Raw genomic sequence first — 27,257 nt, 5'->3', positions numbered from 1 at the left:
GTTTACAGACTTGGCTCGTGGTCCGAGCGCGAGGCACTTCCTGTCTCTTATTTTACCAGCTGCGTGTGGGTTAGGATAGAAAAATCGATGGATTGCTGATTCACGAGCATTTTTTGTTCATAAAAAGGAGTCGGCGAATGTATCCCAGTGGGCGCTGTTGTTGCGTGATGGCCATGCGAGCACGAGTAGTTTGTTGTGAGTCAGTCATGACGACGTCCCTCCAGGTTAGCATTTAACGCCGAGGCTGCGCTTCCCTGACCGCACGTTAGTTCACATCACATCACTTTGGTGTTCAAGTGTTGCTATTCTGAGTAGCTCAACACTCGCTGGGAAGTATTTTAACAAGAATTTTGAGTCAGGGAACGATCTAATGCAGAGATATATCAGGAAATGGGAAATAAAAACAAATTCCCATAGCATGAACTCCACGATGTGTTTTATAGGATCTACGAGCGGGTGGTGGCGGCCCCCGACATGGACATACCCGAGGACGCCTCCTTCTGGCTCGGACAGAGAAACTCCGCTCACGGATTCTTTAAGGTTAGCGCAGACACGCAAACTCGGGATATCAATTTTAATGTCTTTTTTTTTTTTTTTTTTTTTGGGATGTTGTCTCACGCCGCCATAAAAGACTCATCATGTCGTGAAGCCCAAGTGCTCTCCTCCATCTTATTTCATAAATCATCTCCGCCGTGTTACGTTTTTATTCATGATGGAGCAGCTGGATTTAATTGCGAGCGTTTCTCAAGGCTCAGCCATTTTTTATTTGACTGTTGCCCTGCCTGCCATCAGCATTGTTTGTTTCCTTTTCCCTTTTTCTTTACAATCGAGCTCAACCCAATGCAATTACCTCAGCAAACCTCCACAATGCTGATTCGGGAGAAATCGTTGAATAGCCTCTGGACCGCGCTCATTAAGCTTGTTCTATCGTATTTTTTTTTTTTATCAATCAGCCGGCCTCTCGGATTGGAGCGCGCGCCGAAGACAAGGCTGAATGTTTGCTCACATTTCCCGGGCGCAGACCTCGGTCTGCTCTCATGACCTCATAAGCAGCAGCCTCTCGCTCGACCCAAACTCAATTCAGTCAGCTCTGCAGGAGACTAACGATTAGCCAATCAGCACCGCAGGCGCAACAACTAGCAACGACGTCGAAGCTTATGGAGCTTGTGAGTCTTGTCAACATTGTAGTTTGTTTGACGCCTCGCCGGTGCACTTTTGCGGTTAAAAACAAACACATAAAACCCGTGGGCTGGCATCAGCCTCTAAAAGAGATTAAAAAGTAGACGCTTTACTTCTTCTGTGATTGATGAGAGAAAAATGAATCCGGCTAGAGGAAAAGTCAGATGGAAGATGGAAACAGAGTGGAACGCTCTGACAGATCTGACTGGAATAACGTGGCAGCTTATCATCAATGTACGATGAACCTATTTTAATCTCTCTGACAGTGACTCTGTATGTTTTTAACAGGATTTCATCATGTTTTGGAGATCTGCAGATTATTTTTTTTATATATACTGTATATATTGTAGGACACCTCACTTTTTTTTTAGTCTATTAGCAGCATATGTACTCGCGGTGGCCTTTAATGATGTGAATTACCGTATTTTCTGCACTATAAGGCGCACCGCACTATAAGGCGCACCTTCAATGGATGACATATTTTAAAACTTTTTCCATATATAAGGCGCAACGGATTATAAGGCGCACCTTCAATGAAGACATATTTTAAAACTTTTTTCATATATATGGCGCTACAGTAAAGGCTGGGGTTACGTTATGCATCCATTAGATGGTGCTGCGCTAAAGGGAATGTCAACAAAACAGTCAGATAGGTCAGTCAAACTTTATTAATAGATTACAAACCAGCTTTATGACAACTCCAAAATGAATAAACAGCTGTTTTATTATTTTCTCTGTGGTAAAGTATTAGTATTAGCTAGCGATCCAAGATGGCGGGATCTTCTGCGCATGCGCGTCACCGATCGTGCAGGGTCACCGATAGCGTCTTGACAGCGAGACCTGTTGCGGCTCAATATTGATCCATATATAAGGCGCACTGGATTATAAGGCGCATGGTCAGCTTTTGAAAAAAATGAAGGCTTTTAGGTGCGCCTTATAGTGCGGAAAATACGGTAATTGTGTGGAAATATTCAGGTGAAGGTACAAAATTTGAGTGCTACTACTTTAGGATAATATAAATCAGTAGTCCACATAATTAGCAGCTTCATTTACAATACGTATGTAGCACATTTCATGCACGAGGTAACTCAATATGCTTCGCACAAGCAAAGACACAACACCTACAAGCGTCAACAAACAACAGTTAATGATATTCAGAAGCGGAAAAAAAGAGAAAAACAATGTCTCTTATTAAAATTGCTAACAGAATGTACATTGATGTTTAAACACATGAACGGAAAAGCTTAAACACATTTAAAAGTAAAGCAAGAAATAAGTGTAGGTTTCTAAAATAACTAAAATGAGCGATTTAAAAATGTACAGCAAATTAACTTAGTGCTAAAAGCAAAAATGGTGAAGCAGCATTTAGCTGTTGTGCTGCACACAAATGGAATCATCAGAAGTCAAGTGTGAATGTCAAAGCTATGTTTTTTTTTCCTCATGCTTATGATTTAAATCTGTTTTTTTTCCTAATCCTTTTCTTGTTTTTTTTAGGTGTTGTTTTTCTTTTATTTATGTACTTCGTTTTTTAACTGTCTTTAGTCATTTGTTTTTAAATGTTTTTAAACGTACTCTTAATCATGTAAAGCACATTAAGTTACCTTGTGTATGAAATGTGTTCCATAAATAAAGCTGCTTTGCCATGAAAAAAAAAAAGAAAAATTCAAGTACTGAATAACTGGTGAGTACATATTTTTTTAATCAGAGCAAAATATAAAATATGAATGTGCAACTTCAAATCTTGCCTAAAAACGTCAATTAAAACTAAAAGAAAAGACATTTTTTATAAAATAAATTAATGCAAATTTTGCCACAAAAAATGGTCTTAAGTGACATTTTGAACTGAAACAGTCGGCAGAGATGAGATAGAAAACTGCAATGTGTTTTTGTCAAGTTCGAAGTTGCGTTCTTGTAGGCGGAAATATCAAATTAAGTCATCATTTTTAGGGTGCAGACTTTCAAGTTAGTTAAGGCAAGTAGTAACGTGATGTAACAGAAGCCTGGCTAATTTGTGAGTGGTGCATTAATGTGTTGTTTACCGAATTGTTGGACGAAAGAAAACTTGGAGGTCACCCATCAACTCTCCGCGTGTCTCTTTAGCCTTGATGGGCTTGCCGGGAAGCAATTAGCTACTTTTTAAAGCACACTCCTTAATTAATAAACAGCACATGCATACAAACACAACTTGACTTCTTAGCTGAAAATACTTACTCCCAATAACGTATAAATACGTTTTTAATGTTCTAAGTGTCCCAAATACGTATTTATACGTTTATTATTATTATTATTATTATTATTTTTTTTTTTTTATGCTAGAGCATACAGAAGGCTTTGATGCAGCCTTTCAACTGCAAAGAACGGTTGCAGAAATGGTAGTTATTACACAAACGGCCAGCAGGTGGCAGCAGAGCAAAGGAGATCAACCAGGGCCATAGAGAAAAAAAAGCTCAATTACTTTGAATTTTAAATAGAGTTGTGAAAATGAAAGTTGATGAAACTTAGCTCTTTTCTAATGCTAATTGCTGCAAAACGGAAACAGATAGAAACATACTTTTTTTCTGATGAAAGAAGAGACTTTAATCTTTCTTTTGATAGGTTCCATGCTTTTATAGCAATTCAACACAATATTCTGTGGGCCTTGCAAAATCAGTCAAAATTCAGTAAAACAGCCGGGATCGAACGGGATTGCTTCTGTGAAAATGGCTGCGAGTGAATGAGTTAATTGGTGTATAGGCCCTTTTGGAATTACAGTTTATTATTATTCTCACAAGTTAATCGGCTTTTTGGGGCTCTGAGGCCTCCTATTAATGCACTTTTTTTTTTCTCTCAATTGATCGGTTTATTTTCATACTCAATTTGGTCACCAAGTAGCAAAGTTTCAAAAAGATTCTTGCATGATGACATATGCGAACTGTGGATGCTATTAAACGTTGCCTCGTTTCCAGTGTGATTTAATTGGTCAAAAAATTCAAATGAGTGACACCCTAATGAGGAACCAGCACTATAGAAAAATGGATGGATGGATGGTTACCATGGAGACAAGCTATCATTGCTGCTGTGTGTGCAAACATATTTTCAGGGTTCGGACGCAGGCCGGACAGCAATCAATAGAATCAAAATGGAGAAATAGAATTTGCAACCATAGTGGCCACCACTTAACCTCCTGCCGGGGAGATGATTATTCCTAGGAGGCTGTGTTATTATCATCTCACGCCGCAGAGTGGGGGGAAAACACATTTCTCTTATTGCTATCACTTTTACTTCACTGGGCTCACTTTTTATATTCTGTGTGTGTGCGTGTGTTTTCAGGGGGTGATGCAGGATGTTGAAATTGTGGTAATGCCACAAGGATATATCTCCCAGTGTCCAGACCTGAATAGAAGTGAGTGCTCCATAGGGCCTCTTTGCCTGTATCAATCACTTGAAATGAATTTGCAGATAGATGGTATGCATTGTATCTTGGGGGTCACACTGGTGCACGTTATAAATCGAATTTGGAGAGGAATAATATATAATGTGATAGATATGGACAGTTTATGGCACATACAGCATGATAATATATGCAGGCTATTGTTTCTTGTGTAAAGACAGCACACATTATACTCAACTCGTATGAAAACAATGAAATGTAGCCACTATAGTTACAAACATATACAATAAGTGTATACGTATAGTGTGGAACTGCCAAAGTGGAGGAAAAATTAGTGATTGGCAAATATGTTTGACTTTATTTGCAAATACGGTTAAATGTATTTTCAAGTATGTTCAAATGTATTTAAATACACTTCAATGTATTTGCAAATGCGGTTAAACTTATTTGCAAGTGCGTTCACACGTATTTGCTAGTACGTTCGAATATATTTGCCAATACGGTGAAACGTATATTCAAGTACGTTCGAGCGTAATTGCAAGTACGTTTGAATGGATTTAAACACGTGTGAGAATATTCGTAAATACGGTTAAATGTATTTGTGAGTAAAATGTTCTAACATATTTGCTAGTACGTTCGAATGTATTTACAAATACAGTTAAACGTATGTTTAAACGTATTTGAATACATTTGAACATATTTGCAAATACGGTTAAATGTGTTTGTAGTATGTTCTAACATTTGCTAATACGTTCGAATGTATTTGCAAATATGGTTAAACACATTTGCAAGTTCAACATTTAAATATGCTTGAATGTATTTGCAAATACAGTTAAAAGTATGTTTGAACGTACAGTATTTACTAATGCATTCAAATTTATTTGCAAATGCGGTTAAACATATTTTAAGTACGTTTGAACATATTTAACTATGTTTGAGCATATTCGCAAATATGGTTAAATGTGTTTGTAAGTATGTTCTAACATATTTACTAATACGTTCGAATGTATTTGCAAATACGGTCAAAAGTATTTGAAAGTATGTTAGAACGTACAGCATTTGCTAATACATTCAATTTTTTTTTTAAATACGGTTAAACTTATTTTAAGTACGTTCGAGCATATTTGCAAGTACGTATTGAACATATTTAAATCCGTTTGAGCATATTCGCAAATACGGTTGTTCGAACATATTTGCTGGTACGTTCGAATGTATTTGCAAATACGGTTAAACATATTTGCACGTTATATTCAACATATTTGTTAGTACATTCGAACATATTTACTGTAAATACGTTTGAACATATTCGCAAATACGGTTAAACGTATTTGCAAGTGTATTGGAACGAATTTAAATAATGCATGTTTTAACATATTTACAAGTACGGTTACATGATGTTTAAACATATTTGACAATGGCAGTTCAACGCTTTTGTATAAATCAGTATTTTGTTTAGAACCATCTGCAGTTATTGGAACATTCCATCCAAATAAATGTGAACTCTTAAGTACATTTTCTTTCATTGTATAGCATGCCCAACCTGCAATGATTTTCACGGACTTGTACAGAAGATTATGGAGCTGCAGGATATCCTTGCTAAAACATCCAGTAAGGTAATGTACACTAAATTCAGCTACGGTAATTACTACGTCCAGTGCTTCCATTACTCTTTTGTCCGTACGTCTTCTTCTTGTACGTGCCTGGAGGGAATCTTTCCAAATGTCTCAAGAATACCTCATTGTACGAAAAGATTCCGATTCGATTAGAGGTTAGAATTCAAGGTCACGGTGACTTTTGTTCAATCTCGGTAATAACCCCGGGAACGCCCTCAGGGAATTTGTGCACCGACTTGGTGAAATTTACCAACATCTATCAGTAAATAATATGACAAAATGTAAATTTCGCCGTCAAGGAGCCATGTTGTCTCCATCTTCTCTTTGTCTTTGCCTTTGTTTGCAGCTGTCCAGGGCGGAGGAGAAGATGAATGGGCTGGACGGTTGCTATTGTGAGAGGACATGCAGCGTCAAGGGGGCGGTCTACCGGGAAGACGAGGGCTGGACAGATGGCTGCAGGAACTGCACCTGCATGGTGAGCCCTTCACATGTGTGCGTCCGTAGCCCACACATGCGTTGCAGAGTTCAAAACTAAGCAGTTGGCGAAGTGGCGCTTGTAGCACATCGGCAAACATTTCACCACCCTGTCAGTCTTCTCAGCTTTTAGATGATGAAACGAAATCACCGAGCTCGTGAGTCGCTCTAAACGAGGAAATCACACATCTCTGAAATTGCTCCTGACAGACGTAATCATCATCGGGGGATTTCTTTCGTCCGCTCGGCCAATGGGGCGGCGGCGTTCGCCGGGAGCGACGGCGCCGTTCCGCAATTAAGGAATTAGCCGGGACGTGTTTCTTTACCTGCCGCGCGGCAATTAGCTGCGACCTTTTCAAATGCAAAGGTCGTGCAAGAAGATGTTATCAATTATGTGAAGCGGGTTCGTAGATGTTGCCGTCGCGGGGCCTTGGAGCCGTAGAGGCGACGATAATTGCGGGCGTTAGTCAGAAGTGTTGAATTCAATTTGATATGCCGGTGACGCTTGGAATCGACTGTCGGCTGTTAGCTTGAGAGTTAAAGAATCACCATACAGATCAATTCTGATGCACTTTCACATTTTGTGTGTCAAACAAACACATGAAATTGTGAATGGGCGCAGAGCTCACAAATGTTACAAAAATGCCTGAATGCTAACTCGTTATGCCCGTTAACACGACTTGATTGTTCCGAATGTGTTTCAAATCATCAAAGTGGCCGCCGCTGCGGAGGGTTTTAGTTTTCCCTGCACTCGGATACAAATTCAGTATGCGCGTTCCATGAAAAATGTAAGTCAGGGGTGTCCAAACTTTTTCCTTTGAGGGCCGCATACATTTCATCGAAGGATGTTAGGACCATTTTGAACTTGTCTGACTTTATTAACTCATTCACTCCCAAAAACGTATTTATACGTTTTTTAGAGATTTTGTATGAAGGCTTTGATGCCGTTTCTGACCTGAAGTGGTCGCTTAAAAAAAAAAAAAAAAAAAAAAAAACGGCCAGCAGATGGCAGCAAAGTATAAGAGATCAACCAGGTCCATGTTGCAACAAGCTCTTTTTTCCCAGTATTTTCAACAGGTTTGTGAATGATGATCCAACTTAGCCAATTCTAATGCTAATTGCTACAAAACATAAAAACAGATAAAAAAAATATACTGTACTTTTTTTTTCTTTTTTTTTTCCTGATGAAAGAAGAGACACATTTTTCTTTTGGTAGGTTCCATGTTTTTCTAGCAATAGAACATGAAAATGGCTGGGAGTGAATGAGTTAAACACGCTAAAACTAATAAGTCGATTAATAATGTACTATAGTTTAGCTAGTTATAGTTTAGCTAGCTGTTTTCTAGGTTTGGTCATATGACATGCACAAGCTGAGCTGTGATTGGTTACCTGAGCCCTTGTGATGTCATTTTCAGTCGACAGCAAGTTGCAAAACGTGTTTTTTAAAGGTACTAATTGTACGTGAACAATAATGAAAGTATCAAATGAATTATCGACAAAATCTGAATGTTTGATTGCCAAAAATGGCTAAATTAGTAAAGTATCTCTTTAATCGATATTGGATTGAAGTGAAGTGAATCGAATCGGGAGAATTCGGAATCGAATCGAACTGAACTCTTGTGAATCGGAATCTAATCGATTGAGGAAATTAGAATCGATACCCAGCCCTTGTATCCGTCCGCCTTTGCCCCTGTCAGAAATGTTCATCTCGGCCACATGATACATGGAAAAAAACAGTTAATATCTGAATATGCTAAGTTGTATACTGGTATGAATGTGAATGTCTGATATGCCTTGCGATTCTCTTACCTGCACTACAACAGAAAAAGGATGGATGGGGGCTACTTAAAACTATAAAGAGCTCAAGTGTGTGAACCTGAGAGCCGAGTGCACGACCAACTCAAGATCTGAAAATTGAAAATTGGTGAAAATTGTTCTCCCCCACCAACGCGTGCTCTTGTTGTTTTGTTTTTTTTTGTCTCCGGCAGAACGGCACGGTGCAGTGCGAGGCCATCTCCTGCCCACCTCCTCAGTGCCCGGCGGGCACGCTGCCGGCCTATGTGAAGGGCGCCTGCTGCAAGGAGTGTCAGCGTGAGTGGAGCACTCTTAACCCCGCCCGCCCCTCCCTCCCACACACGCGCATCCGTGATTCCACACACTTGACGCGCGCGCGCCAATTTGGAGCTCGCGCATCTCGCCTTCGCCGTTGCTAAGCTACCTCACAACATCGGCGTTCTGAGGTGGCGTATATATATATATATATACATATACATATATATATATATATATATATATATATATATATATATATATATATATATATATATATATATATATATATATATATATATATATATTAGGGGTGTTAAAAAAAATTGATTCGGCGATATATCGCGATACTACATCGCGCGATTCTCGAATCGATTCAATAAAAAAAAATCGATTTTTTTATTTTTATTTTTATTTTTTTTAAGGGCTCAGAATTGTTCATTCGGTAGTCTTACCGATTCAACGTCTTATCATCATTGCCTTTTTTTTTTTTTTTTTTTTTTGTGTGTGTGTGCGAATCGATTCTTAAACTTCCATTTTTAATGGAAAAATATTCAACAAAACGTCTGACTTCGGGTTAGGATTCACACCTTGAGCATGGAAGAATGTTATATGAACGGAACATTAAGCCTTAATATTTTATTTTAATGCTGTTCAAACATGAAACAGATTACAACCTCTATAAGACTGAAATTTCAGATAAATAAATAATAAATTTTCATATAAATCTTACACTCTACAAGCTTACTGATTAGTATTTTCTAAATTTGAATGAAAAAAAATCGCAACAATCGACTTATAAATTCGTATCGGGATTAATCGCTATCGAATCGAATCGTGACCTGTGAATCGTGATACGAATCGAATCGTCAGGTACTAGGCAATTCACACCCCTAATATATATATATATATATATATATATATATATATATATATATATATATATATATATATATATGTACACACGCATGACGTCGTTGTTGTTGACGAGCAAGCTGCAAAACACAGATGGTCATCAGGCACACTCATTCATATTTATATCGGAGGAAATGACGCACGCACCTCCAACGTTCATGATGCGTACTCTAGCTCGCCGCTGGGTAAATAATTCTTTTTCATCACATTTCGCCACAAAAGCTTCATTTTTTTTTTTTTTTTTTTTTTTTTTTTATGTTGGTGAGCTGTGAACTCTTATTAGCCTCCTCACCGTCACGGCAGCTCCCAATTCCCCGCTCAAATTCGGAAGGATATTAACTTTTCTCACCCTTACGTTCTTCTCCCATTAACCCGAATTAAAGAGATGGAAAAGCAGTCGAGGCAACCTGCCCATCTATTAGGGATGTAATGATATCCAAACATCACGATACGATATTGTCACGATATGAAGGTCACGATACGAACATTGTCACGATATTGTGGTGAGGTTGATGATATAAAAAAAAGGTCACAATAATGTAAAAAAAATAGCTCATACATACTATTAAAAAAAACACAATTTTGTGCTTTTGTACATATCAACGAAAACTAACTGAAACCCCATTTTCTGTTTACAAAACTAACTAAAACTAACTATAATTGTTGCAAAAATGTCCTTCGTTTTAGTCTTTGCTAATTAATTTTTATGAGCCACATTTGTTTTTCTTTTTTCACAATTATTCCCTTAACATCAAATCTTTATTCTAGTAATATCAAAACTTAATTCAAGTATGGTTTCTTGACAAAATACAGCTATTTCTCACAATATTACGATTGCATCATTGTAATACAATATGTTTATTCTTGTAAATGTTTTTGCTCAAGAAAATACTTTATTCAAGTCATCACTATTCTCATGTTTACATTTTTTCCCCTTTTAACATTGTCCTCATTCTATTAAGATTTATCCCGAATAACATTTTTTGCACAATATTACAAATGTATTCTCCTTATATCACAAAAATACATTTGCAATATTTCTGTGGCAGTCACTTTATGACCTTATTCTGGCATAGCATACGTGTTGTAAATTGAATACGGCGCTTGAAAATGACCTGAATTTGAGCTTTGAAAAGATGAATCAACTTCAAAAGTATATGCTATACGTAATTCTTTTGTTTTGATTGCAGCTGTCTGTCTGTTTGGCGGAAGGGAGCTTGTGGAAGGCGATCAGAAAGCTGTGCGTGACTCCTCGGGCAGGTGTCTGCTTTTTGAGTGCAAGGTAGGTCATTTCTTTTCTATCTCCCCCAGCTTGCTAAATATTCCTTCAATGAAGCTGCTTCCTGAGAGAATTACGTGAACCCTCAACTAGTCACACTTCTACGAAAGAGGACCAGTGAAGAGAGGGGGGGAAAAAAGGGGTTTGCAGGATTCTCACTTTATTCTCAGAATTCTCACTTTAAAGTGAGAATTCTGACTTTGTGACCTAGAGCTATGAATTGTGGGGGGAAGCCAGAATTCTGAGAATAAAGTCAGAATTGTGACTTTCAGAATTCTGAGATTAAAATTAGAAGTCTGAGAATAAAGTCTGGATTCTCACTTTAAAGTTAGAATTCTGATTTTGAATCCTGAGTCAGAATCCTGAGATGAAAGTGAGAATTTTATGAGTAAAGTCAGAATTCTCACTTTCATCTTAGGATTCTGACTTCAAAGTCAAAATCTGACTTTAATCTCAGAATTCTGATTCTATTCTCAGAATTGTCACTTTAAAATCAGAATTCTGAGATTAAAGTGAGAATTCTGAGAATAAAATGAGAATTTGGACTTTGACATAGAGCTGTGAATTGTCAGAAAGTCAGAATCCTGAGATTAAGTCAGAATTCTGAGAATAAAGTCAGAATTCTGAGATTAAAGTCAGATTTTGACTTTGAAGTCAGAATTCTGAGATTAAAGTCAGATTTTGACTTTGAAGTCAGAATCCTGAGATGAAAGTGAGAATTCTGACTTTGAAGTCAGAATCCTGACTTTAAAGTGAGAATTCTGTGAATAAAGTCAGAATTCTGAGATTAAAGAGAATTCCGGGAATAAAATGAGACTTTTGACTACGTGACATACAGCTGTGAATTGTTGTCAGAATTCTGAAAATAAAGTCAGAATTCTCACTTTCATGTCAGAATTCTGAGATTAAAGTCACAATTCTGACTTTAAAGTCAGAATACTGAGATTAAGTCAAAATTCACACTTTAATAAAATCAGAATGTATGAGATGAAAGTGAGGATTCTGAGATTAGAGTCAGAATCCTGAGATTCAAATTAGAAGTCTGAAAATAAAGTCTGGATTCTCACTTTAAAGTCAGAATTCTGATTTTGAAGTCAGAATCCCGAGATTAAAGTGAGAATTCTGAGAATGAAATGAGAATTTTGACTTTGTGACGTAGAGCTATGAATTGTTGTCAGAAAGTCAGAATTTTGAGAATAAAGTCAGAATCCTGCCAACATTTTTTTTCCCTCTTCACTGGCCCTTATCCTCTTCCGTACAGTTCAGTATTTTTATTTTTTTTATTTTTTAAGAGAAATTCACTGCAAATCTCAGTTTGCATATTTCTGTGCTCTTCCTGTCAGGCCTCATGTTATCATAACACACCCTGGTCAATAGAAAAGTAGCAGTTGGTGTCAAGAAAGTAAAAGAAGTTTTTATGAGGTCGCTTCAATTAAGCTTATCTTTTGCTCTTCAGGGCAGGTCGAGGTCCCTAATTCCTGTGAATAGTGGCGGTTTACTGTACATCAAATATGAGCGAAGCAGCTTTCGAGACGCTTCATCTGAATTATATTGATCACGCCTGTCATCTTCTTCTTTTGTGTTTTCAAGTAATTGGCACAATTCTGCTAATTGACTTAACGTTCAGAAAAGAAACTCAGAACGCGGCAGTCATTGTTCCCTACCTTTCTAAAATTGTATTCATTATGCACTTTTTCACAACGCTTGTCATGTGCGGCAGCTGGAGCGCTTGTTTGCGTTTGCCGTTAATTAACTTCTCAATTTTTTGCCAGGCAGTGCGTAATCAATCACACAAATGAAAAACCTGATTAGTAGCTTTTTGTTGGCTTAACTCGATGGTATCAACCCGCAACCCCCGCGGAGGCGACAAATCTCCGTCAGAAGCGGCCGCTTCCCGACAGCTGCCCCCCTGGCTCCCTTGCCCGCCACACCTTGCACATCTGTGGCCCCCGCTAAACAGACTGGCGGTCCCCCGGCAGATCAAAGAAACACGGATGAGGAGCAGCGTCAGTCAGCCCGCCGCCGCGGTCGTCCCCTGACAGATGCTTCTTCATCTCCTCCCTGCCTGCTGACGGAGAGGCGGGGTTTGTTTGGCAAGTTTTGGGCGGGTGGGCGGCAAGAAATTCTTTGCTGCAAACTTGGAAGACTTTCAGCAAAGTGGCAACAAACTCAAGCAATTGAAAACTGGCTAAATGGCTTGAAAGGATGATTTTAGCCTTCTTCTCTATCGCAGTTTGAATGTGTGAAATGTTAAAGGGGGAAAAAAAAAAAGAGGCAAATGACTTTAAAGTGAGACCACCGCAATCGAAAAGTTGACTCCAAAGTAGACGTGGAGGAAATTCAGACATAGCTAACATGGTCATTACAGGACTGGCTATTGACTTTTGTGTTGCTCAGATTAATGGCACAGACGTGCCGAAACATTCAAAGACAACCCACTAAACTCAGGGGTGTGGAAATAAATACAGTCTGGGGGGCATTTGCGGACCACCGTCCAATTTTTTCGCGATCCTTGGCACATGTCTTTGGCCTGCATTGTTCTTATTTTCTACGGAATTCCTTCTCATCTCTCCCTTGCTCGTTCTCCGCCAATAACACAATTTATGTTCATAGTGCTCAGATGAAAAAAAAAAAAAGATAATTCAGTTACAGCAGCGGATACCGAGATCTGCAGCTGTTTGCTCTACTTTCTGCTCCGTGTCATGGTCAGCTTAGAACAAAATGCTTTTGTTTTGGCTCTGAATGTGAAGCTGAAGTGATTCTTTAAGGTTAAGAATGTCAAAGTGGCGCTTGCATTCTTTGATTTGTACGTAGGTGCCCCTTGGAAGAAAATGTTTGGATACCCCTGCACTGAACAATTCATACAACTGTGAAAAAATGTCTTCCACAAGGTGGTCGTTCGGTTCCCTAGTTGCCCCTTACCTTTACAACAACGGTTGTTTATCAGAGCTGCTCTAGAATATCCTTAAAGCAACAGCTAGACCTCTACTAACTGTACTGGCACTGTTTTGAGTACTGTGACCCCTGTTATATTGTGGTTCGTTTGCGCCCCCGCAACTGTGTACAACAGATCCTTGCGTGGACTGTATCTCTGTCGAAGAAAACTCTGTGTTGGTTAAGTATACTTATATAATGCCCTGACTTTTTCAGCTATGTGTTGACACTCAATGATCAAACTCACGCAGGAATGTGTTGTCTGTTGCCAAAATTTACTCCCAAACATTCATACACAGATTCAGCGTCACATGGCCCTAAGCTAGTCAATCCGTGGCTAACGCTAATAGTTAGCTTAATCAGTGTGAGTGATTACAATAGTAATTGGTGGTAGCTAGCCAAACATTGACTTGGGCTAGCAGCTAACGTTAGCATTAATGTACCTACTGAAATAATACGGCCTCATGTGATACAAAGACGAAACATTCATACACACTATAGACTCACTGTCACATGCCACCCACATGGCCCTGAGCTAGTCAATCTGTGGCTAACGCTAATAGTTAGCTTAATTAGTGTGAGAGATTATAATAGTAACTGGTGGTAGCTAGCCAAATTCTGACTTGGGCTAGCAGCTAACGTTAGCATTAATGTAGCTGTAATGAAATATTTCGGCCTCACGTGATACAAAAAAGAAACATTCATACACAGACTCACTGTCACATGCCACCCACATGCCCCTGAGCTAGTCAATCTGTGGCTAATGCTAATCGTTAGCTTAATCAGTGTGAGTGATTATAACAGTAACTGATGCTAGCTAGCCAAAACCTGATTTGGGCTAGCAGCTAACAGCAGTACTGAAATAATGATACAAAGAAGCTTCCACTGTAATTTTGGTTAGCTAGCTTTGGAATTTTCATGTTGGGTTCGTGCTAACCTAGCATCAATGCTAAGGTTATTATCTGGAGTTATTCTGGAGCTGTCACGGATGAAGCTAGTTGACAAACCAGAAGCATGCTGGGGAAATGATTCCAGCGTACTATAGTTCTCGCCAAAGCCCAAGTTCAGGAATAATTCATGTGGCTGAATCGCTGCTGCATAATCAAGCACGATGTGAAACACCACAGAAGAACTATTTCATGTCCTCAGCACAGGTTCACTCAAAACCACTATTGACCAGCGAGTAATTGCGTTTGGAAGGAGGGCGAGAGGGGAATAGAAAGAGGAAACGCAAAGGATGAATAATTAGCAGCGTAATTACATCCAGGGCACGCTGGGCAAATGAGAGGAAGTATCTCATGTGCGATTCTCCGCCCGTCACAGGACAGGACGATGCATCGAGTGGACCCCGGCGAGCCGTGTCCCGAACTCCGGTGTCCCGAGTCTGAACAGATCACCTTGAGTGACAGATGCTGCAAAGTCTGTCGAGGTAAGTGCGGAGGAATCCTTCGTCCCCGTATCTCGCATCACAACAGGGATGTTGACACCAGCTCGATTCATTAGCGTCAGTGCTCATATTTACATAGATTTACATATTCATTCGACGAGTGCAACTTTTGCGGGATTTACACTCGTCGTTTCTGTTCATTACTGTAGTAAACACATTCGCCAGCGTGGCAATTAAGCCAATCAAATGGTTTATTTGGAGCGGCTTTGTGAGTGGGAGGCAAGCCTTTGAAGGTGAGAAAGAAAGTTCAGGGTGATGTAGATAATGTTTCTCTGTACTGAGACGTTAAAGAAAAAAAGGGACTTGCAGTTGGTTAAACGTACAGTAAACACCTTTTTGAAGGCTTTTTCATACTCCTGTTCATCCTGGTGAGAAGTTAACTGAGGTTGTGGCTCTATTGCGGCCCCCTCATGAAAGAAAAAAAAAAATCCCCTGAAGCCAGTTTCACTTAGAAACACAAAATTTGGTAGGCATGTCGATCATGAGTAAACCCACAAAAAAAGTCTTAAGAAACCATAGCCAGAATGATACAGGAAGTCTACCATGTTGGCTTAAAGTCGCCGTTTTAGGATCTTTTTTTGCATTGACGACCAGGGGTCCCTTCTCAGGCCTGCTTAGACTAGCAGGGCACATAGAACATCATGGAAAGAAAGTTTTTAACTTGACTTTGACTTCATTGTGGATGAACTCCTCCTGGGTGCCTTTCCTCACAGGGTTCTTCTGTGCCCTGCCATGTTGTGGTTTGCGTTTGTGTCTGTAGGTACGATCCTGGGGATAGGGGGGGGGGCTTTTTCTTTTTATTGTATTATGGATGTTTTGATTGTTCCGCACTTTGAGTTGCATTTGAATGTATGAAAGGTGCTTTATAAATAAAGTTTGATTGATCTATACTTTAGTGAACGTGAATACTATTGACACCTGTGCCTCCTGCACAGCCACATAGCCGTACCAGTACAGTCTATACACGAGTGTTTTTCAATTTGTCATTTTTATATGTTCTATGGCTAGAAAGCTAAGTTTGGACAGTCTGTGTTGTGAAATTCAGGGATGCAGTCATCAAACGAGGCCTTCATCGCCCTCTTAATTGAGGACCCCCGAATTATATCGATTTCCTGGTTTGCTGCCTTTTGTGAACAGACAACAGAAAAAAAAGGCAAAATGACTGCTTTAAAAAAATACCATTGGTGGTTTGTTGATGAAAACAAATGACAAGATGAGAGCAGAGTGGCTGGAAATCTTTGACCTTTTCAACTGATCGTCATTGTTTGCCCTACGTTTGATTTCCTGACAGTGTAAATCTTCAAAGGCATCAAGCATCATGGTTAGCTAGTCTCTCCCCAGTCTAACGTGTTTTTTCTTGTTTGTTTTTGTTTTCAGTACCCTGAAACATATCTTCCAAAGACATGCATGGCAGGTTAATTGGGCGCTCCGAATTGTCGCTAGGTGTGCTTGTGAGTGTGGATGGTTGTTTGTCTTTTGTCTTTGTGTGCCCTGCGATCCTTGGCTGGCAACCAGTCCAGGGTGTTACCCCGCCAACTGCCCAAAGCCAGCTGAGATAGGCTCCAGCACCCTCCGCGACCCTTGTGAGGAATAGAAAATGGATGGATGGATGCATGGATGAATGAAACATATCAATGACAGCTGGCAAAACAGGAAATCATTCTAATATCTGCAGTCATACAATGCAGCCGGTGATCTGATTCCCGAGCGGAGATAAAGTAATCCGCCTCTTATCGATTGCGCCTTCTTCCTGTCTGCGCCTCCTGCAGGTCACGACTTCTGCTCGGAGGGCCACGGCTGCGTGGAGCACTCCGACTGCGTCAACCTGGAGGCCGGAGACTGCTGCGTTTGCAGGGATGGCTTCCGACCCTTGCGAGATGATAACGCCTACTGTGAAGGTAGGACCTTTCAGTATGTGACGGAAGCGTTTAAAGTTGGAGTGTGTTTGCCCTCCGGGGGGTTAAGGCAATAAACAAATGAATTAACAATGAATTCATTTGATGAATAACAATGAATAACAATGGATTTGATGAACATTTGATGAACAACAATGAATCATGTTAGCATTGATGCTAATGTTACTTAAGCAACTAGGCAGCATTTTTGATGATAAAACAGTCAGTCTAATTGATTTGTTAAATTTTATGAATACATATCTTGTGTGCTCTTTCTACTCTTATGGTGTGTCCTATATTCGAGATCGCTAACACAGCACACACACATACATAACAATGTTTACCGACAATGGTGAGTCTCCAGTCTCCACTGCCAAACAAGACATCTCTTGTAGTTCCAAGACTGACCTGTAAGAGGTAGTATAGTTCCACATGGCATCCTGCCTGTCTCTGAGTAACAAAGAAGAAAATTATTACAAGAAGAAAAAGAGGAAGCTAGGTTAGCTAACTAGCAAAACAAAAGAGTCTGATTTTCAGGTCATGATAACCAAATTGCCTCGTTGTTAACCCTACACAAGTTTTTTTTTATTTGAAATATTAAACAGGTCATGACAGTCGACCAATTTTGATATAGGTGTCCTCAAAAATGCTCAAAAATATTTTCCATGTGCAAGCAATTTACAAGCAAAGTAAACATTAAGTTTGGGCATGCGCGACGGGAAAAAAACGAGACTACCAACTACCCTGTCAATTTGAATGGCGGAGATGAGAGTGGTGACAATCTTTGCGTAGCTGCACACTTAAAAGCTTGCAAGTCAACTTACCCGATGTTAGTAAACCACATGGTACGCATGTTAATAAAAAACTGCAACTTTCCAGCAGTTGAAACGCTTCTATCAGAGCTGATTCCATTGGATCCAATTCATTTTCAATGACCGTTTGGTAGTCTCGCCTACCTAAAAAAATACCCATAATGCACCTTGAATTACCCATAATGCACCTACATTTCGAGATGCGCACTTCGCTTGTTTTTGTGAACATAAAATGATATTTTGCTGTTGTTTGCTCATTCAGGAAAATGCTAATGCTTTACTACTCATGTGTGTTAGCTTAAGCTAATGCATCTAGCTAGCTTCTCCTGTTTGGTATGTTTATATCAGACTATTGACTGAGATCCAACTTTACAGGAACAATGTTGCTTCTTCTTATTGTTGTCGTGGGCGGTGGTTCAATTTTGCTGTGTGATTGTGTATTATTTCCTTGTGTCATTTTGTTATGGTGGATGCAACCTTCAAAAGCATACTGCACTCTGCTCTGCTCGCTTCTGTCTGAAATGTCATTTTTTCCTAAAAGTACATATTTCTCTGGGGAGTGTGTCAACAGTGGAAACATTCTAAAAGCTAGATGAACAGAATAACGTCTCCGTGAGAAAACCTTTTTATTTTTATCCTTTTTTTTTTTTTTTTTAAATCACCATGACAGCTGCTGGGCCTGAAGGGGCACTCATCCACTTCGTGACTCTGAAAGGTGACCAGCTTCCCAGTCTGTTTGGACTGGTTAGGACTGGGGGAATTGCCCTTTTAGGGATCAATAACGTAATCTGAATCTGAATCCATTTGCCCCTCAAAGAACGTATCAGGAAAAAAATAAAATCCCAGAAGTCCGTGGGTGCATGAAAGAACTAAAGCTAACGTCGGTCGCTGCAGCAAAGTTGCTGTTTTCTATCATTTGAAATAAAGGTTTGGTTGTGCTAATCCTGGAGGAATCAATTAAAATGCATAGAAAATAAACTCGACTGCTGAATGCCCCTGAATTTGTGTATGTATCGCGTAATCCTTTTGAGATGGGAAGCGGTAATCCTCTCATTATCTGTGGCCACAACACGCGCTAAGTGCTTCACAGACAGAATTGGAGAGGTCGGCGTTTGTCCTCTCTTTCCGTTGATTAATTTGTGATTTAGAGGCCGCATGCTGCAGCGTTCACGTTTTGCATGCGTTCGGCCACTTCTCTGCTTAGGGCAAGCATCCAGCATCAGGCGGGGCCAGATGTCGCCAGCCATGTTGCACACAATGACATTCGACGCTAGCGTTGCCCTTCATGGATTTTTTAAAAAAATTTTCAACATGAATTCCATAATAGGGGCAGCTTTCATAAGCGGAGCAAACATTTCTTGTGAAACGTGTCTTTTATTGTGTTATTGTTTCATGTACAGAACTTTCTATACAGCAATGTATACAATGTATGTTTGTTTTAAAGTGCTTTATAAATAAAGTTGTGATGAGTTGAGTTTTTATTCTAGGGGCAAACTAAAAACTGGCTTGCATAATGCTCAGCACGAAATTAGCATGTATTTTCCGGGTTTTCTCCTCTTTTAATGTTTGTCTTTTTGTGAACCTCCAATAAGCATTTGCCATGAAAAATGTGGGTCGCCTCGCAAAAAAAACAACCCCCCCCCCAAAAAAAAAACAAAAAAAACTGTGAAATCTGAGTATGCGAGCGTACACTACGGCTTCACGATATTAGAAAAACATGCGATATGCGACATAGTTGTTGACTATCGCAATATCGATATTATTGCGATATTTAACATGTACCTAAAGAAATAGCATTTTTATTATCAAATGAAAGAATAACATTTTTTTCATTTGGTAATAAACAAGTTCAATGTGTTCTTAGTTAATGAATTCTAATGACCCTAAATGATGTTTAACTATTGGATGGTGATGCACGTTTAAGTTTGTGTTTGATTGGTCAAATTCAGGTAAAAGCAAAAAAAAAAAAAAAAAAAAAAAGCATATGAAAATTATTGCCTGTCTTTGCGATATGTATATTACATGGGCCAATATCGCGATATCGATATTTTTTCGATCAGTTATTTGAGAGCGAAACATGAATGCAAGATACATTAATTTATAAATTAAATTCATTAAAACAAATGAGATGGACATTTGTAAACATCTGCTTTTATTTGGAAAACATTTTGCGAATGAGTAACTGAATCGGTTTCAAAAAGGTTGTTGAGTAAAACAACAATCCCTCTCATTTGATACTGCTCAATTGTTGTTAAAAAGTTGTTGTTGTTTATCACTGCTCAAATAAAGAATAATAATAGTAGTAACAAGACTAAGTGCAATTTCTGGAAAAATTGCGTAGGAATGCTGAAAGCTGAATGCCAATAGCTGAATGCTTCAGAAGTAAATTGAAAGATAAATTATGTGAAAATTACAAAGTCCTAATTGAAGATAAATGAATAAAAAGAACTGAGCAGTGTCACAGAGCTGGTAATGATGATCAGTTGTACGTATGGAAGTGGGCGTGGAAAGTGGAAGTTAGAGAAAGTTCATCCTATTGAAAATGAATTGGTGAAAAGTTGATATTTAACGTCAAATTGTATCGTGGAATCAGACGATATATACCCCGGAATGCGTGAAGTTGAAATTTAAACGGTGTAAATTGGAAGTATTATGTGGGAGTTGTTTTTCGACAAAAAAGTGAGTAAAATAAAAATATTATAAATATAATATTTTTTTCTGATTAGTTCATTAATGAATAGAAAAATCAATACAATATTTGATTCTAGAAATATTTGATTGTGAGTGTTTTGTCGTGTAGAAAAAAACCCAACATAAATCGCGATTCTCATCTGCCTCCATTTTTGTGGGTCTTTGCCAGATAATCCATGAAACAGTCATGAGTGTTCCAGTATCTGCGATGCCGTTTCGTCTGGATGTGTCGTAAACATCACGTCATACTGGCAAACCCTGGCTGCTTTTCTCGGATTAGGAGAAAATGTGGCGTCAAAGTTGAACCTGACAGCTGCTCTCGCGTTGATCTTCCTCCCACGGTTGTGTACACGGGGACACATTTTAGGTGCAAAACACAATAGGTGCGAAAACGCTCCCACTTGTCGAGATAATGACGCAGTCTCGGGGGAAAATCTGCATAATTGGCGATGATTATCTGGCTTCAAATGAATGAGGATTGACGTGAGGTTGAAGGTTGAACGTGTTGACTGTTGCAGAGCAGGTGAACTTCATTCAGCTCAAGCGATGCACTTTGTTTCTGAACAGGTATCGATTCACCTTGATGTTTTTTTTTATTAATATGGAATATTCCTCAGCTGTTGTCGTACACACATGTGTTGTCCTGCCTTTTCTTACAACACATGAAAGGTTATGATGAAAACTTCTCCCTAAACTTTCCCTTCAAGGTACTTTTTTTAACTTTCTCGCCCCTCTGATCCAGCAAGAGCCACGAAAAGCTTTTTATATATGATGCAATACTGTCTTAAGTATTATATGTCGAATTTTGTGCATGGCTGTCGGCTCGGTTCAAGCAGGTAACAGTCAGTATTTTCGAGCGAATTTGTGTGACAGTAATTTGATATGATGTACTACAATGCACAATTAAGGCTCATTTATGGGTTTAATATTTAGCCGTAGATGATGCTACACTGAATCAAGATTTTTAGATGTGGTTGGCTCATCACAGTTGTGAGTTTTGGATTGGTACGGAACAGTAATTCCTGACGCTTACTCGTTCAAAATGTGTGAGTTGCATCATGAAGGGCATCTGGTGTGAAAAGTGTGCCAAAAAAAAAACATGTCAGTGACGCAGTTGCGGTGGCAAGCCTTCATGTGACAAGCCGGAATTTACAACTAGGGCTAACGCGGACGTTACGTCGAAAACACCAAACTTTTAGTCAGTGGTGGTAGTAGCAGGGCTTCCTCTACGTGGTGCTTTGTCAAGAACAGTTTTCAGAAACATGCCATGTCTAGCATAAATTGTATGCTGCAGTAGTTTCTCAAACTGGCACTGAAACTGCAAGTCAGGGACAGAAATTCATTCATTGGCCCAGTTGGTAATTTTGCAATGCTGCTCCAATGTCAACTGGTGAGTTATTGACAAGGGAAAATGCTATTCTTACAAAAAGGGCTAAAGCTAAACCGTCAAAGGCTGCACTTGTGTGTTCGAATGAAACCTCAAATGAAATTGAGAAAGGGAAGATGAGGAGAAAAACAGGTTTGATGCTGCATTAGGTCCTTAACTTCTTCATTCCCAGCCGTTTTTTGCAGAAGCAGTTCTGTTCGCTCCCTGGCTGTTTGACTGGATTTTGACTGATTTTGCAAGGCCAACAGAATATTGTGTTCTATTGCTATCAAAGCATGGGACCTATCAAAAGTAAGATTAGTCTCTTCTTTCATCAGGAAAAAAAAAAGTATGTTTCTACCTGTTTCGGTTTTGCAGCAATTAGCATTAGAAGAGAGCTAAGTTTCATCAGTTTTCACAAATCTATTTAAAATTCTAAGTAATTTAGCTTTTTTTCTAGATGGCCCTGGTTGATCTCCTTTGCTCTGCTTCTACCTGCAACCGTTCTTTGCAGTTGAGAGGCTGCATCAAAGCCTTCTGTATGCTCTACCATAAAAAAATAAATAAATAAATAAATAAATAAAAAACACACGTATAAATACGTCTTTGGGACACTTAGAACAGTTAAAAAAAACGTATTTACACGTTATTGGGAGCAAATGAGTTAAAATTGCCATTTTAGTCTCTTGACATGACGCTGTACTCCGTCACTCATCTAAATAAGCGAGCCCAGTAGGAAAGTTATAACTATCGTCAATATTTTTACGTATAGTACCTGGACTGGGATACTTGCACCACTGCATCCAACCAAGTTCAGTGACATCCTAGCACTTCCGTGGACATGAAAATGCTTGACAAGGACAACAACGCGAAATTAAACCTGAGCCTGGACAAAAGTAACAAAATCAACCCAAACCGTGACAGTATATGTTTCAGAAACTGTAAAAGGGATTCCATACATTTCCCCTTACTTCCCACTGGAAAAATTCACAAATATAAGGTGCCACTGCATTCTCTTCCCTGTGAACCTCCCGTAGGTGTAATGGCGAGTTTCCCCCAATCCCTTTTGTGGCCTTTAATTGGTCCCTTGTCCTGCTGACAGCCTGAAAAACAAGCGCGCTCGCAGCTCGGTTGCTCTTTGTTTTTATCTCCCGTTAAACCGGCGCCGTTCGCGCTTTTTCGGCAGCCCTTTGTTGTTCCGACCCATCCCATTACCCGTGCGAGACCGGCGCCTCCAACATCAACACTTCAGAGCCGCGCGATTCATCTCGAGAGGCGGCGGAGTCTCGCTCTGAAATAGGCGGCCGGGGTTGGCGGTGATTGTTTGCGTCAGACACGGTACACCGGCAGGGGGGGGAAAAAAAAAAAAAAACATGGACAATTACTCCCCTTTGCTCCTGCACTTCGTTCACAAACAATTTATTTCTCAGCGAGTCATTTGCTATATGATTGCGGTCTGTTCTGCGTCAAATCTAGAATAACTTTGCCAAAATATCCCGTCGTCTGCGGGGCAACGTCCGCCCTCATGGAGTTGCTAAATTGCGAATTGAAATCCCTCCTGCTCTCCTTTCTGGATGACTTTCCAGACTGCGGGGAGATGAGATGTGGAATTGTGTTTATTGAAAACAACAAGGCGATGATGAAACAGAGGCCCGCACTTGCAATATTTCATAAAACACAGAGACAGACGCTAGCGCTTTAAAACATTCCCAGGTCAGAGATGAGCTCGAAATAGCCGCTGACATCACTTTTGTGTAAATTTTTCATCGAAGCAGCAGTAGGCAAAACTCGAGGGGATGCGAGCGCCGCCTTGGAGAATGGAAGTGTGAGCAGTGTGTGCGTGTCCATTTGCATGCATTCAACATAAATGGGGCATGCGCTTTCCTACATCCTGCCCTCACCACGGCTGGATTTGCACTTCATGGTGAAATGACACCATTTGGATTTTTCTTACTCTCAATTGGCACAGAAAGGTCAAAATAACAAACAAACATTTACATTCTTTTTAGTAATATTGGTTTGAAGTAGGGATGCTCGATATCACTTTTTTATCAGACCGATACAGATATCACTAGCGTTAGATTAGGACTCTTAATGATTAGATCGATGACTTGATCTAGGCCGTTGTGTCGCTGTTATTCGTCCTTCCTTGGCGCATTTCTATATGTCTACATTCTGACATATTTATCCAGTAGAAACCAGTGAAAGCCAACAGGATACACATTCTCACATGGGGAGGCTGAGCCGTTCGCCCATGTGGGCGGACGGCCTAGACAGTATAAGTGCAGGGACGATCTTGATCAGTTCCTCTTCCGCATACTAATAGAAGAGGGGTCCGTAGCTGTGTACTCGATCTTTCTGGCATCCAGTAAATATTTTCAACTGAGAACATGCAGTCTTCTCTGGTTATTACTGTTAGAATAATATTGTGAACATCAAGATACAAGAACCAGTGGAAGTTCCCACCCAGAACTTTATTTTTGATAGATAAAATTTCACACACACACAAAAAAAAAAAAAGATAATTTGAAAGAAAGACCTACACATCCCAGTAAAGGATTTTTTTTTTCTTAAAATTGCACAAAATTAATGGCAATTGTCTGCAAAAAAATGTGATCAGAACATTCCTACCTGGTATTGGTACTTGCCCATCCCTAGTTATAAGAATGCACAAATGGATAGTCATGCTCTTTTTGTTTACATGTTATGTTTCTTTGTGGACCAAGCATTTGTGCATAAATAAAATAACATAGCCATCTAAATGACTAATTTATTAAAATTAATTATTTAAAAATTAAAACAGCTTTGTTTTTGTAAGATTCTGTAAGATCCCATCCATCCATCCATCCATCCATCCATCCATTTTCTTAGCCGCTCATCCTCACAAGGGTTGCGGGGGTGCAGGAGCCTATCCCAGCTGACTAGCGGGCAGTAGGCGGGGTACACCCTGAACTGGTTGCCAGCCAATCGCAGGGCTCTGCAAGATCCCAAAGAGCAAAATGTAGTCCCCAGAATTCAATTGCAATTTGTCCCCACTTGGTCTTGCCTCCGCAGCCCCCCACCGGCTGTTTTCCACGTGTGCATCTTGGACATGGAATTAGACGGAGGGGCGAGCAGAGGAGAAGTGACAGCTTGTGTGATTGTGTCTAAATTGAACAATCAGTATAGTTCAACATGTTGAGATAATGCCATTATTCACCCTCGCGTCGTGTCGCTGACTCGCGGCCAAGAAACGCGTGCTCAATTGTTGTTTTCCAAATGTCCCACTTAGGAAGTTTATCTTCACTAAAAGAGAGCGAGGGAATTGATGCGGGTTATGTGAAGCACTGTGTGGCATGTCTGTGTCCTCGATAGTATTCGTTAGCCGGGTTTTCACTGCGTGCTAAAGATGGGTTTATTTACAGACGGGATGTCGTCACGCAGGTGCGAATGCCGAAGAATTTTGCACTCTAGAATTTAACACATTTCTCGCGTCGTTCAAACAATTCCAACATCAAAATATTCTGCTTTACATTACTCACACTACGACTTTTCCCACGATTACATATTTTCAATGAAGAAAAAAAATGAAATTGAAATGGTTGCAGGGGATTTTCGAGTTGAATCTCCCATTCATAATTGCAATAATAATAATATTCTGATTAAATAATTATTTAAACCATTCCAACATCAAAATGTTCAGATCATGTCTGACTTATTTCAAAGTAAAGTAGTAGTTTATACGTTCCAAAAATTTCACACATGTTCCATGACAACGTTCACCCAAATGAATGGAGACATTTTACAAATGTATTCTATACTTACACAACACAGCAAGTAGTAAAAAAAAACTTTTATATTTATTATCCCTTTGAAAGCCCTCAATTAAAGGTACATTTTCCTGATGAATTTCTTTTCCTTGGGGGTCACCACAGTACTTTTGTTTCGGCATTCCGCCAAACCCGGCATTCCTCATTTTTTAAATGAATATTCACAAATTTTCACTTTTTTTTTTTTTTTTACTTGATCCTGTCACATTTCTCGACCTATTCAAACTAGTCCAACTTTAGCCTTTGAGCACTTCTCATTAGAAACAGCAAATAAATACAGTTAGAAGACATTTCAGTTGAATGTCAGCTCTCCAGCATTCACAACTTCACACACTGTATAATGCAAAAATAAAGTCAAACGATATTTTTATTGCTGGATCTTACTTCCCTATTGCAACTTTCTCTTTTGGCATGATCTTTGTGTAAGAGGCTTTAAATTAGATCTTTGAATAATATTATTTTCATAATCTCCTTGGGCTCTTGGAAAGTCGACATTTCCTGGCTGGTCCATCATCGAATATCATGAAGAAATGGATTCAAATGTTCATGGAAAATATGCCCTCATCCCACTATACATGACACATAACCTAAACTGATGCATTGAAATCACCAATGTGTGCGTGTTTGTAAACATGGACCAATACGATTGCCTGTGCTATCTCTTGAATGTCACAAGGTGGCGGCAGGCTAATTGGTGCATACTGAAGAGCGCAGCCGGTTCCAAAACTCAATCACTGCCCTGCAACGACACACATACACACACACACACACACACACACATTCACGCACGCACGCACACAAGCAAGTGTTGATCTATTGCGAGTGTCTGGCTATGTTTGCCCACTCTTCACCTGTGTGACCGTGCTGAAATGTCACCCAAAAGAGACGTTCCAGCCATTTATCAGACTGTACGCCAAATATCCCCCCACCCACTACTCTCCTGTGTGTAAATAACAGTATCTGTCCACTGCAAATGCCACCTTAATTCACAAGGCTAGCGCGGAAGAAGATAGGCGTGCCTTCAAATACGCTCAAGGAGATTAACATGCTGATTTATATTAATTTCACACAGTGATAATTGGGTTGGAAAAAAAATGAATGTGTACTTTTATAGATAATGAGCTAATTAATCTAATTTTAATCTGAATTAACATTATGTCCCACATATAGTGAGGAATATGTAATCGCTGTGTAGGACTCCACAAGAAGTGGAAAATCAATACACGTCACCTTGATAGGAACAAGTCGAGTATTTGTGATGACGACAATGAAAGAAAGTAAAGTGGAGCCTTTGCAGTCCATTTGGAAGGGAACCAAAATTACAGTGGAAAACAAACGAGAGTGTGAACAGGAGCATCAAAAGCTTTTTTTCACCAACCCTTCAAGTCTATAATTTACCCTTAATACAAAATGTTGCCGCACAG

The 27,257-nt window shown here is 39.5% G+C and overlaps 1 protein-coding gene across 2 annotated transcripts in view; it reads left to right on the top strand.

Moving 5' to 3' along the window:
* The window catches only part of nell2a (neural EGFL like 2a), a 98,532-nt gene that overhangs the window by 21,579 nt on the left and 49,696 nt on the right, over window positions 1-27,257 (top strand). For both annotated transcript variants that reach the window (XM_077517353.1, XM_077517352.1), the window contains exons 5-12: window positions 444-540; window positions 4,489-4,561; window positions 6,080-6,162; window positions 6,509-6,637; window positions 8,625-8,727; window positions 10,791-10,882; window positions 15,137-15,242; window positions 17,030-17,158. In XM_077517353.1, the coding sequence (XP_077373479.1) occupies window positions 444-540; window positions 4,489-4,561; window positions 6,080-6,162; window positions 6,509-6,637; window positions 8,625-8,727; window positions 10,791-10,882; window positions 15,137-15,242; window positions 17,030-17,158 (812 nt within the window). The remainder of the gene's footprint in view (window positions 1-443; window positions 541-4,488; window positions 4,562-6,079; window positions 6,163-6,508; window positions 6,638-8,624; window positions 8,728-10,790; window positions 10,883-15,136; window positions 15,243-17,029; window positions 17,159-27,257) is intronic.

This window comes from Festucalex cinctus, chromosome 3 (assembly GCF_051991245.1).
Source record: "Festucalex cinctus isolate MCC-2025b chromosome 3, RoL_Fcin_1.0, whole genome shotgun sequence".
NCBI lineage: Eukaryota > Metazoa > Chordata > Actinopteri > Syngnathiformes > Syngnathidae > Festucalex > Festucalex cinctus.
The sequence above is the reverse complement of the archived record's forward strand: the minus strand, read 5'-3'. Positions and strand labels throughout refer to the sequence as shown.